Source organism: Equus quagga, chromosome 11 (genome assembly GCF_021613505.1).
Source record: "Equus quagga isolate Etosha38 chromosome 11, UCLA_HA_Equagga_1.0, whole genome shotgun sequence".
Taxonomy (NCBI): domain Eukaryota; kingdom Metazoa; phylum Chordata; class Mammalia; order Perissodactyla; family Equidae; genus Equus; species Equus quagga.
In genome coordinates this window covers 35,249,480-35,261,815 of record NC_060277.1, presented here as the reverse complement: position 1 = coordinate 35,261,815, position 12,336 = coordinate 35,249,480, and the positions used below count along the sequence as shown (strand labels likewise).

General features: G+C 40.7%; 1 protein-coding gene across 1 annotated transcript in view; it reads left to right on the top strand.

Annotated features, from left to right (window-relative positions):
* The window catches only part of KLHL32 (kelch like family member 32), a 190,334-nt gene that overhangs the window by 107,227 nt on the left and 70,771 nt on the right, over window positions 1-12,336 (top strand). Inside the window, exon 5 of the mRNA XM_046677862.1 lies at window positions 3,913-4,011. Coding sequence (XP_046533818.1) covers window positions 3,913-4,011 — 99 coding nt within the window. The remainder of the gene's footprint in view (window positions 1-3,912; window positions 4,012-12,336) is intronic.

The window sequence follows — 12,336 nt, the reverse complement described above, 5'->3', positions numbered from 1 at the left end:
CTCAGGGGACACCCTCCCTTCCTGTAGGTGGTCCTCGAGTGACTCTTCCTCCCCTCTCTCCTGCTCTGAGTCCTGGACTATAGATGTTGATGGGTGGAAGTTTCTGAAAGGCCTGGATGTAACCAACACATACTTTGCAGTTCTTAAATTTAGCTGCCTTGGTTGTCCTCCGTCAATGGGTGTGTTTGAGATCCCTTCCTTCTGCAGAGGGCTATTCTTTGGCTAGTTCTTCTGGGAGGTAATAGACAAATTCGCCATGCTGTAAGTTACAAAGAGGGTGAACCTTTGTTTGTATTCCTCCCAAACACAAATTCTCTGGAAAATATTTTAGAACAACCAGTCACCAAAGATCAACAGAGCTGAATTTAAAAGACTCTAGTGCAAGTGGGGCTTGTAAACGCTGGTTCTGCTTCTGTGAGACCCAGCTTTCCTGGTAGGATTGTTTTTTTCTCCAAAATGCGCCCTTTGAAAGCACTTACGGATTTTATGTGCTAAAGCATCTTTTAGAAAAACTTATGTTATAATGAGAGAAGAAAAAAACTACAGAACAAAAAACAAGAAACAAAGACAAAAACAATCCCAGTCTGGGTTTCTCACATGAAGGTTTCACGAAGCGAGCCTGCTGGACGTGTTACACAAGCTATGGAATATTCATCTTGTCTCTCTGTGATATCTGTCTTTGTGTTTGGCATTACCAAGCCTTAGAGGTTATCATGAATGCCAGTTGTGTGAAATGAGCACAACTGACAGGATTTAAAGGCTGAGACTAACCTTTCTAATCCATCTATTCCCCACTCTGCGCCTTAGGCCATGCCTCTTCTGCAAGAATAGACTACATCCTTGCTCCTGTGATGGGAGCCACAATAATTTCCTGAATGTCAGTCAAAGCCTCGCTCCTTGAGGAGTTGGAGAAATTCAGCTTTCTCCTTCTGACTAGATGGAAAAGGAGCTGTAAAGAATTTGCAGAATAAAATGAGCATTGGTATTTTTGCTAAATGTGCTTAACATTTTACTTCTTCATTAGTTCAGAAATAGAATTTATAGTCCTTTCTCCTTTTTCCTCTTATGTTAGATTAATTAATAAAATTAATTCTGAATTTTAAAATATTATCTAGAGATAAACTAATTCATCAATAATTTATTACAAAATAAATTCATCAATATTGAGTGACAGCGGTATGTTGGGCATTGTTCTAAGTGCTGGGGATACAAAGTAGACCAAGTCCCTATTCTCCTGGATCTTATATCCTAGTGAGTAGAGAAATAGGAAATAATCAGATAGACAAATAAATATGTAATATGTGGAGAGGTGGTAAGTGCTATGAAGAAGAATAAAGCAAAGTAAGGAGATAGGGAATGAGGGGTGATGAGGAGTGGGGTACTGTTTTGCATAGGATCGTCAGAGAAGGCCTCCCAGCTAAGATGGTATCTGAACAGAGGTCTGAGGACATGCGGAGTGAGCCATGCTGATGTCTTGAGGAAGAGTGATCCAGGCCGAGAAAGCAGCTAGTTGTAAACACTAAGGTGCTCAGTGAATTCAAAGAACCTTTTACGTTGTATCAAAGACTTCAGATTTTATTTTCCATGAGATGGAAATTCACTGGAGAGTTCTGAATAAAGGAGTGACGTAATTTTGTTGATGTTTTTAAAGGACCAATTTGGTTGATATTATAGAAAACAGTGCAAGAGGGCAAAGGAGAGAGCAGTTCAGCTAGTTAGGAGGCTATTGTAGTAAGTCTAGCAAGACAGTGGATTGGACTGGAGTGATAATGATGGACGTAGTGAGTGGTGATTGGATTCTGAAACTATTTTGACGCTAGAGCCAACAGGAGTGGCTGATGGATTGAATGTGAGGTATGAGGAAAACAAGAGGAGTCAAGAATGACTCTGGGGTTTTAGCATCCTAAATAACTGAGAGTTGCTGTTTGCTGAGATGGTAGGATTGAGAGGAGCAGGTTTGGTGGTTGGCGGAGAGGATCAAGAGGTCAGTTTGGGGTACATTCCGTTTGAGCTGCCTATTAGACATCCAACTGGCAATGCTGAATAGGCAGTTGGATGTGGGTCTGGAGTTCAGGGGTGAGGTTGAGTCTGAAGAAACAAATTTGAATGTCAGTGTATAGTTGGTTTTAAAGCCATGGGATTATATAAGATCATCTACGGAGTGAGCAGAGAGAGGAAAGAAGAGTCTGGGGACTGAGCTCCTGGCATCTTCAAAGCTTGCAGGGTGGAAAGGAGATGGAGAGGGGGTGGTTAGTGGTTAGAAGAAACCGAGAGAGGGAATGTTGTTCCAGAGGCAAGGAAAGAAATCATTCCAGGAGAGTGATCAACTTTGCTCACTGCTGCTGGCTCCAGTAAGCTTAAGTATTGAGAAATGGCTCCTGGATTTGGAGATCACTGGAGACTTTGATGAGAGTACATTTAGAGGAACAGTGGCAACAACACTCCGCAGGGTTGGATTCAAGAGAGAACAGAGTAGAGCAAATAGTGGCGTTTTATATAGACAACTTCCACGAGGAACTTGTTCAGGAAGGAGAGTATGGAAGGAGCTGTGGGTTCAAAGGAGCTGTTTTTATTTCTTGAGATAAGAGCTATAATGGCATATTTGTATGCTGATGGGAATTATCATCCAGTAGAAAGAGAAGAGATAATGATGTACAAACAAGAGGGGACAATTGCAGGCAGAGGGGTTTGGGATTTAGCGAACAAGTGGAGTGTTGAGGAAAGCAAAGTGTGCTGATACAGATGTGGGTAGGTGGGTTGGTCGATTGGGTGGTGGAAGCCTTTGGGAGATCATGAAGTTGGAGTAAGGAGAGAGAGGTGGAGGGACAGACTTAAGGAGAAAGGGGCATGTGAGAAATAGTAGAGTGGAAGAATGCATTGACCACATCAGTGTTTCTCATACCTCCCTGTGCATCAGAACTCCCAGGGGGCCTTGTTAAAACGCTGGTTGCTGGGCCTCACCCTGAAAGTTTCTGATTCAGTTAGGTCTGGGCGGGTGCCCAAGAATTTGCAATTTTTACAAGTTCCCAGGTGATGCTGCTCTTGCTGCTGCTGGTCCAGAGAGTAGACTTTGGGAACCACTGGGCTCAGGAAATGGGTTAGGACAGCAGGAGCAGCCCTAAAGGCCTCCTTGTGCCTGAAAGTCATGCATATAAAGTGAATTTAGTCAACATTGTTGTGTGTTTTTCTCCAGCCCTGTTCAGCAGCTCAAGAGCTGGCAACAGTAGGTACAAAGTTGGACTTAAACAGAAAAAAAATGAAGAATTGATATCACCAGTATATTTAGGAAGTTTTACTTCTCTGTGATGTCTCTGTGTTCTGAAAATGCTATTTCTACATCTCATATTTGAGATAGAAAGGATTAGAGAATCTGAGATTGAGAAGGAGAAAAATGAGAGTTTATGGTTGGAATTTACTGTTGTAGGACTTAGAAATAAAATGGAAATATCCACCTCTGGTCATATTGCAAAGAGAAACATAAGCCCCCTTTCCCTAAAATACCTGTTAAACACACTGTTTCTGTGATCAACTAAAAAACAAAATTCTGAAATATACCTTAAAAAGCTGAAATTCGGTTCTTTTGTACTTTATAAGATTACATCCATCACAAACTGAGTTTTAAGACAATTATATTGTCATTTGCAAATGTTCATATCCTGCTACAAAAATAAGTGGTTAAGTGCAGAGCCTTGCACACAGGAAATGAGTATCAGAAATGAGAACTCAGCTGTTAGAGTGAGGGCCAAAGCTCATTAATCAGAATAGAAAAAAGAACTGACTTCCATAATAAGGAACACTATTAATTCAGATATAGTATGCTAAGCAGCAGTTTAAATATAGTACACTTGCATATTAAGCAAGTATTAATTTTTAAGTAACTGATAGTTTTCTTTTTATTAAAAAACAATACAGATTTTGTTGGAGCCAGGCGTGATCCAGGATGTGTTAGCAGCCGGCAGTCACCTACAGCTGTTGGAGCTTCTCAATTTATGTTCCCACTATCTCATCCAGGTATGTGAGCTTGCATCCTGCCAATATGCGCCTTTCATGTTCCTTCCCCTTGCAGTCATAAGCTGTACTCCACCAACTGGAACCCAGTGTCAGGTAAAATGGAAGTGGGGGATGTGGCCTGTGGTGGTAGAATTTCTCTAGGACACAAGCTGAGAGGCTCCTAGGAGGGCAGCTGCAGTTCTCGTGTCATATCTTATGTCCCCCACCCTCCTTGCCCACCCCAGGTGCCCACTACCCTTGGGCAGCAGAGTATCTCAGCAACCATGCACAGTGTTTACTGCTGGGGCCCGGGGTGATGACGCTGGGAATGGTCTTGGTTTGAAGCAATGCTGTCCTCTTGCAGAAATAACCACAAATGCATGAAAAGTTGGATAGTCAACTTAAGATTTCAGTGACAGTAGCTAATATATCACAAAGTCATATATTATTAATTACCACATGAACTTCCCAGGTAGTAAATGCTGGAAAAGTGATGAGTGATCTGTGCATTCTTCCCCTAATTTGCTGGGGTGGTTAGGCTTAATGGCTCTGTGAGGGGGAGAGAGGAAAACTCCCATCCACGGAGCACCTCCTGTGCGTTCACTGATGTTTCACGTTCAGTCCTCATAACAACTTTACACATTTTTATTGGCCAAAAATCAGAGTTTTGAAATGTACCTAGCTTGCCTGAGGTGACATAGCTAATGAGCGGTAGACCTTTCTGATTCCAAAGACCATTTTGTCTTCTTGATGACAACTCATTGATTGGGTGGGAAGCTATGGGGCATCTTAGGCAGACAGTATGGCTATGAGGATCTTGTATTTTACAGAGAGTTGAGTACTAATTCCTTATATTGGAATTCTCCCATTTCCTCCACTGGTATGATTTACTTGTGTTTATTACAGCATTACAACAACAGTGAACATAAATTTTAAAAAATAAGTCCACACAATTTAATTCTACTATCCTTGTGTGTCTGACATGATATTAGTGAGTAGAAAAGTCCTATTTGTTTTCCTGCCCAATTGCTTTATTTCCTTCCTAATCATTTTCTCTAATTCTAAATATGGCCTTTGTCATTGACTTCTGTTCCTCATTAGGTAGTTTCCAAAGCCCTTACTCCTATGTCGTCTTATTTCATCCTCCCAGCAACCTTGGGAAATAGGAACCAGTGCTTCCCGGGGAGGTAGTGTGAGGAATGTCAGCCATGTTCACCTAAGGAGCAAGTCAAATACAGGATATGAAAGTTTTATCATTATCTCAGCACCTTTAATCTAACAGTAAATGTTTAACTATTTTTATCTTATTTTCCTTTCTTTTCCCCTCAATATTGTTGTGTGATATGGAAGAGCTGTTTTTAATCCCTTTCTGCAAGTGGCAAATGGGAATAACATAGAAAGGTTACGAGACTTCAAAGGTGTGTGTTTGACTTGTGAAATTGAAATTACTTTTATTTGACATTTCTACATCAAATATTGCAACCTGAGCTTTCAGCATCGTCACCTGATTCACTTTTTCCATGGCAGGTAATCATCAATGATGTATGTTGACAAAAGTTTGCTTATAGTGCTTATTATCATGATGCATATCAAAATAGTTTGTATGTACACGTGTGTGTGTATACTTATAATTTTCTATAAATGAGAATTCCAGATGCACATTGGAAGTTTATGTGTATTTTCCCCTACCCCATTAGATCAATTTGTTGATACCAAGTGACTTGTGCACTTTGGAATTTAAAACCCTTGTTGTCCATGATTTTTCATGGAGCTTGCATACAGATGTATTTTGTGGACAGTAAATTTTTATTAGGCAGCTTAAACAGTGGTTGAAATTTTCACTTTCTTTTCACCAGTATTTTCATTTTATTCTCTCTTGTAACTTTACTTATCCTTTCTATCTGTGATTGTTGCAAGATGTCCAACATGTGGAAAGAAAACTTTGGCTATAAAAAAACCAAAACCATGTATATATAGAAACCTTCATTCACCTTTTAAAAATATATACCCTGCCTCTCTTTTAGGATTATAAAATTGGCAGACTGGGCCAGTATGCTTTTATATTTTGACACAGTCTTATAACTATACCTATTTGCTGTTTTTTTGGTATTACTGCTCAACTGACTTTTAATTTTATATGGGACCATTTTTATTGGGTATAGAAAAATTTTTTTAATGAAAAATTTTCAGTGCTTAAAATGTACTTAGAAATGGTACCCCATCAATCAAGCCGAATATATTCTCCATCCTTGTTTAGTACTTTGTCCAATTAGGAGTTTGTGAAGCCATTCTCATCACTAAGATGCCTGGTATTGTTTTGTTGTTTTAAAATTACTATTATTTCTTTGGTTTTCTTACTGAGGTGTGAAGGGTAGACCTCTGCTCTAATGTCTCCTATTGTCCTCCAGTACTTATTAAAAAGCATGTCCAAGGAGGGGCTGGCCTGGTGGTGCAGTGGTTAAGTTCGTGCGTTCCACTTCCGTGGCCCAGAGTCTGCCGGTTCAGATCCTGGGCACAGACCTACACACTGCTTATCAAGCCATGCTGTGGCAGGCATCCCACATATAAAATAGAGGAAGATGGGCACAGAGCTTAGCTCAGGGCCTGTCTTCCTCAGCAAAAAGAGGAGGATTGGTGGCAGATGTTAGCTTAGGGCTAATCTTCCTCTAAATAAATAAATAAACGAATGAATAAATAAAACATAAAAAAGCATGTCCAAGGAGATCCCCTTGGTTGACTCTCCCTGAGCCCCACCCACCCACGCCTCCCTGAACCTCTAGTCATCAGCTATGGCCTTGGCCTGAAGTTCTTCTGCATGTGCTGCTGCTGCCGCCAGCCAAGGGAAGAGACACCTTGAGGCCACTGTGAGGGCTCCTTTCTCATGTTTTTCCTCCGGCAGGCTGCTGAGGGTGGGAACCGCACATGGTGGGAACAATGGCCCTCTGTGTCAGTGATGACAGCCATTGAATCAGCCTCCTAGGGTGTGAGGCCTTCACCTTACTCATTTTTAGTCCCCAGCCCTCTCACAGGGTCTCCCATTGAGAACACACAGGTTCTCAGTGCATGTTTTTGGAATAAATGGGGAGACTAGTAGTGAAAATGATGCTGATTGATGGGGGGGCAGTGTGAGGGGCTAAGCAATGGCCCATCATCCCAAGATAAGGGATTTATAAACAACTCCTCAAGTTTGCATCCTTTCTCACCTGCTTTGCAGTGAAGTTCCGTAGGACTCTGTCCTATGTAGCCTGTTGTGTTAGTATATTATTAATAAGCATGACATGTTAGACTGTCTGCTGTCTGAGATTCAGTCCCAAATAAAATGTGAATGCTTCTTTCCCTTTTCCTCCTTCTGCTCCTCTCCCGTCCAGTGTGCTGTTTCTAAACATTTCATCAGAAAAATGCACTCATTCATTAAAGAGCAATTATTGTCTTTAAAATGGGTCCAGTAAAATGTATGAATTATCTTGCTTTTCAGAGTATACATGTTTCCATACATTCACTATTTTAAATCTTGTTTTTTGTAAAGATTGGCCCGTGAGCTAACATCTGCTGCCAATCTTCTTTTTTTGGTTGCTCTTCTCCTTCTCCCCGAAGCCCCCCCAGTGCATACTTGTATAGGCCAGTCGTAGGTCTTCCTAGTTCTTCTGTGTGGGACACCGCCTCAGCAAGGCCTCATGAGCTATGCCATGTCCGCGCCCGGGATCTGAGCCAGCAAAACCCTGGGCCCCCGAAGCAGAGCGTGGGAACTTATCCACTTGGCCACGGGGCCAGCTCCCATTTTAAATCTGTTACAGGAAACTCTGCAGACCATCTGGGAGTGATGGGCTGTGGATGTAGTGGTTCTGATGTGTCCACTGGTTTACTGAGTCCCTCAGGTCAACATTGCAAACTTTTGAATCCAGTTTTTCTCAAAGTCTGATTTTTTCCTAGCCTTTTTTTCTTTGATTAGCTGTTGAACATCTCCACCTAAATATTACACAGACGGTTCGAACCTAGTATGAGAAAATGTGCCTTTTTGTCTGTTGATGGTGCCATTGATCCACTAGCTATCTAGAAATTTGGCCCTAGTCGTAGATTCCTGCCTCACCACCACATCCAATTGGTTACCGCCTTGAGTTGATGCTACCTCGCAAATCTCTCTCAGACCTGACTCTTTTCTCCATTGCTAATGTTCTTGCCTTTCTTTAGGCTCTCACCGATGCTGGCTGTAGGTTATAATGAGCTCATAATCTCCTCCTAAGGGCTCTGCTTGTTTCTAGCCTCTATTCATGCCAAATCAGAGTCCCCAAAGCCATCATTATCTTTCCCAGGGAAGGGAACCAACACTTACCGAGGGCTCTCAGTACTGAGTGTTTTGCACAGAGGTTCCCATTTCCCCTCTACTGAGTAACCCCTAAGGCAGCTGAGTGTTGTTTCCTTTTTACAGATGGAGAAACTTAAATTCAAAACTAGGATGTTGATCTGGTTTGGAAACCTCCACTAGCTCCCCTAATGACCATTCAGGTGCATCGTTTCACCTACAAAACTCCTTAGCCTCTTAGCCTCGTCTCCATTCCTAATGCCTCTACTAGCCTGCTGTGTTCTGGACCTAAGGCTGCCCTTTCATGTTGGGACTTGCCAGTCGAGGAGAAGACTGGGTGGTGGGGATTCTCAGTGGCAGGCAGAGCCTTTCAGCCCCTTCAGATTATACCAAGGGGCAGGAGTCGGGCAAGCATCTCACCCCCCGCCCCCTCACACACGCACCCTCCCTCTCTCCCCTGCTGATGCACAGTATCATAAGATCAGGGGTACTGGCCGCTGGACTTTGTGTTCTATTGCCTGAAAGTGATGCGTTAGGAGACACATGCTTTGCTAAAAATGTCTTTTTTTGTAGTTAGCTGTAAAAAAAAAAAAAGTTTGTCTATTTTGTACCACCTCCCCCCAAGTAGCAAATAATATATCCTATTGTTTGATTATCAAGTGTTCTTTTTGTTTGCCAAGAATCAGCCTTTATTACCATTTGTAGTTTAAATATATTGATAAGAAAGAACCGTCGTGTAGACTTCCCAGATAAGACCACCAAGGTGGTGAAAAAACCCCTTTTGACAGGAAGAAACTCTTAGTATCTGTTCTGAGGCAGCAGGTGGCAGTGTGAATCCACCAGAATTCAGTAGTTAATTTAAAGCAAAAATCAAAAAAAATGAAAAGAAAAATTATTTATTTTGCTACATATTAGTCTTCTGACCTAATCAGTAAAAAAGTCATTATTCACACCACACTGGGCAATATGCATTGTAATTTTTAACAAATAATAGGAAACTGTTAATGTGTTCACAGGAAATACAGTTTTGTCTTGGGCTGCTATGGTCATTTATCACTGCACTTTGTGAAATCACTCATTTGTTCTAATTTGAATGTAAATGACTCTAAGGTTTTACAAATAAGGTGACAGACTCACATAAATGTAATTGCAGGGTTCATCTCCCTCTTTTTATATATCACTCATTAGGTTATGAATTAAATACATCGTATTAAACCAGGGGCATGTCCAATGATGATATTGTAATGGCAAATTACTCTATGCTATTAGAGGTGTATTTTTTATTCATGGACATTAATTTGTCATTAAGCGGCATTAGTTTAGCACTTTTATGTGGAAGACGTGACCTGAAAGAGGAGACATTGCTGTGATGTGAGAGAGAGGGACATCAGTGGAGCATTTTATCACTGAGAGGAAAACAGAGAGAGGAGGTTGTTTCCTTTTTTTTTCATTTGTTTTGTTTTCTACTTTTACAGGCATAAAAGATCATTTCCCCAGATTGAAGGCGTTGTTCTGTTTACAGCATGCACATTTGGAGCATCTAGTAAAGCAAAGCCCAAATTCTTAGTATTAATCATTCAGAAGGCGACAACGTACAGGGAGCGGGAGGGAGGAAGCGTCTGCCTGCCCTAAATCTCCCTCCTCTGTGACTGATGCTTATTACTCATCCCATGTCTTCGTTTAGTTTTACACTAAATGGGCTACCATGAGAATTCGTCATTTTCTCTCTTCAGTGAAGGTACAAAGGTTTAAAGAATGTTATTCTCTCATGAGAGTATTAGGAAGAATTCTGGGTATTTTTTTTTTTTTGCATAAATGGTGATTTTACTGTTCTTTTGCTAAGAAAATACTTTTCCACTTTCAAATTTGAGAAGCACAGGATCCTTGAAATAGCTTCACAGAAGCTGAAAGCACCTGCATGCTGCTTTTGCATCAGTTTCCTCGTGGGTTCTGGTGGGTGGAAGACGCCTCACCCGCCCCAGTTATGCTGTGGGGCTCTGGAAGGCAGAGGTCGTGCCTTACAGCTGTTTATAACTTACCCTCCCTTCACATCTCATGAGTTCAGTATGTGCATTAGTCAACTTGGGCTGCGGTAAAATCCCACAGACTGGGTGATTTAAACAACAGACATTTATCTCGCACAGTCTGGAGGCTGGAAGTCTGAGATCCAGGTGCCAGCGTGGTCACATTCTTGTGAGAGCTGTCTTCCTGGCTTGCACACGGCCACCTTCTTGCTGTTTTCTCACATGGCACAGAGAGAGAAAGCAAGCTTTCTTGTGTCTCTTCTTATAAGAACACTAATCATGAGGGCCCCACCCTCATGACCTCATCTGAACCTAATTACCTCCCAAAGGCCCCATCTCCAAATACCATCACACTGAAGCTTAGAGCGTCAACATACGAATTTTGGAAGGACACAGTTCAGTCCACAGCAGTATGTATTGAGGGAATAAATGGTGCGTCCGTGCAGTAATTTTTTCCTGCTTTTTAAATATTGAAATTTTATATTATGGGAAGAAAATATGTTAATGTTAGTCTTCCTTTAGTTCTACCCACTGAATACAATTTTTTTAAATTGAAAATACTCTCTATGGGGATTGCATTTGGCACTGAAGATCTTGCATATTTTACAGTATTATAACAGATTATCACTTTTCGACTAAGTAATACTACAATGACTTTTAGGAGGTTATCTCTTCCGAACAATGTATTTTTGTAATTTTAATTATTAAATTAGCAGTAGCTCCTAACTACATAATGTATAGTGGGTATTCTGAATAGAATAATTTATCCTCAAGGTTGAGAAGTTATAATTCATGCTCATTTTTCTCCAACACTGAGCTATTTTTTTCCACATTAGATAAGACAAATGATTATGCCAACATATATATTTAATATGCTCCTAATCCAGTACACTAACCATGTGCTATTTCATAGTTCACTTGGGGCTGATACTCTTGTATTTGGAGAATGTTAAAGTACAAGGTTTGGAAAATATATTACAAATGGTCTAATCTTTTGGATTTTTTTTTTTTTTTTGGCTTGAAGAAGATTTGCTCTGAGCTAACATCTGTGCTAATTTCCTCTATTTTGTATGTGGGTCACAGCCACAGCATGGCCACCACCAAGTGGTGTAGGTCCATACCTGGGAACCAAACCTGGTTTGCCGAAGTGGAGCATGCTAAACTTAACCCGGCCAGCCCTGGATTTTTTTTAATCCATGAAAATGATCAGAAGGAGTGGAAATGTATCAGCCTTACTAAATCATAGCCAACTACTAATTATTTGTTCTAATCAACAGTATTTGCTATCCAGCATGGGTAACCTAGAATATCATATTTGCCAAATATCATTAATATTTGGCTCTGCAGTGTATCATAAGATCTTTTGGTAGCCACTTTAGGATCCCAACTAATTTTTTCATATGCTATTATGTTGGCTTTTATTCCCTAAGTCCACACCAAAGGATGTCAGTAAGTGACAGCACAAAGGCTGCTGACTGGCCAGGGAAGTCATTTTGGCATTTTAATCAGTTATGTGGAAGATCTAGAGTTGATGATGTCTTCCTTGTTTGTGAGTTTTTCAAGAAAAGTAAGATTGTCTTGAAGGATTTTTCTAATAGCTAACTATTGCTAGCTGGGCAATTTTAAAATCACTTTCTGCATATTTTTCTCAAAAATAAAATGTTTCCAGTGTTTTATTAGTGCTGGAGTTCAGAATGAATAAGCAAATCAAACAAATATCAATCTCACTTAATTCCATTATTAATACTTGGAAATTAGGAGCATTAGAAGAAAATCTGTTTCATTTGAGATATTCATCCTCCTACCCACTCTTCACCTGCAAATATTTCTACCCATAGTTAAGTGTCTGCCGTCTTCTCTAAGGTTACACTGCCTTTCTGTTCCTATCTATCAGGTACTTCTGTGTTTCCTGTGGTTTCAATGTCTCCTTCTCCACTGGCGCCTTCCTTTCATTTTTAAAATAGGATCAATAATGTGGGAGAAACTTTTATTTGTTTCTCATTACCACAACCCTCTCCTTCC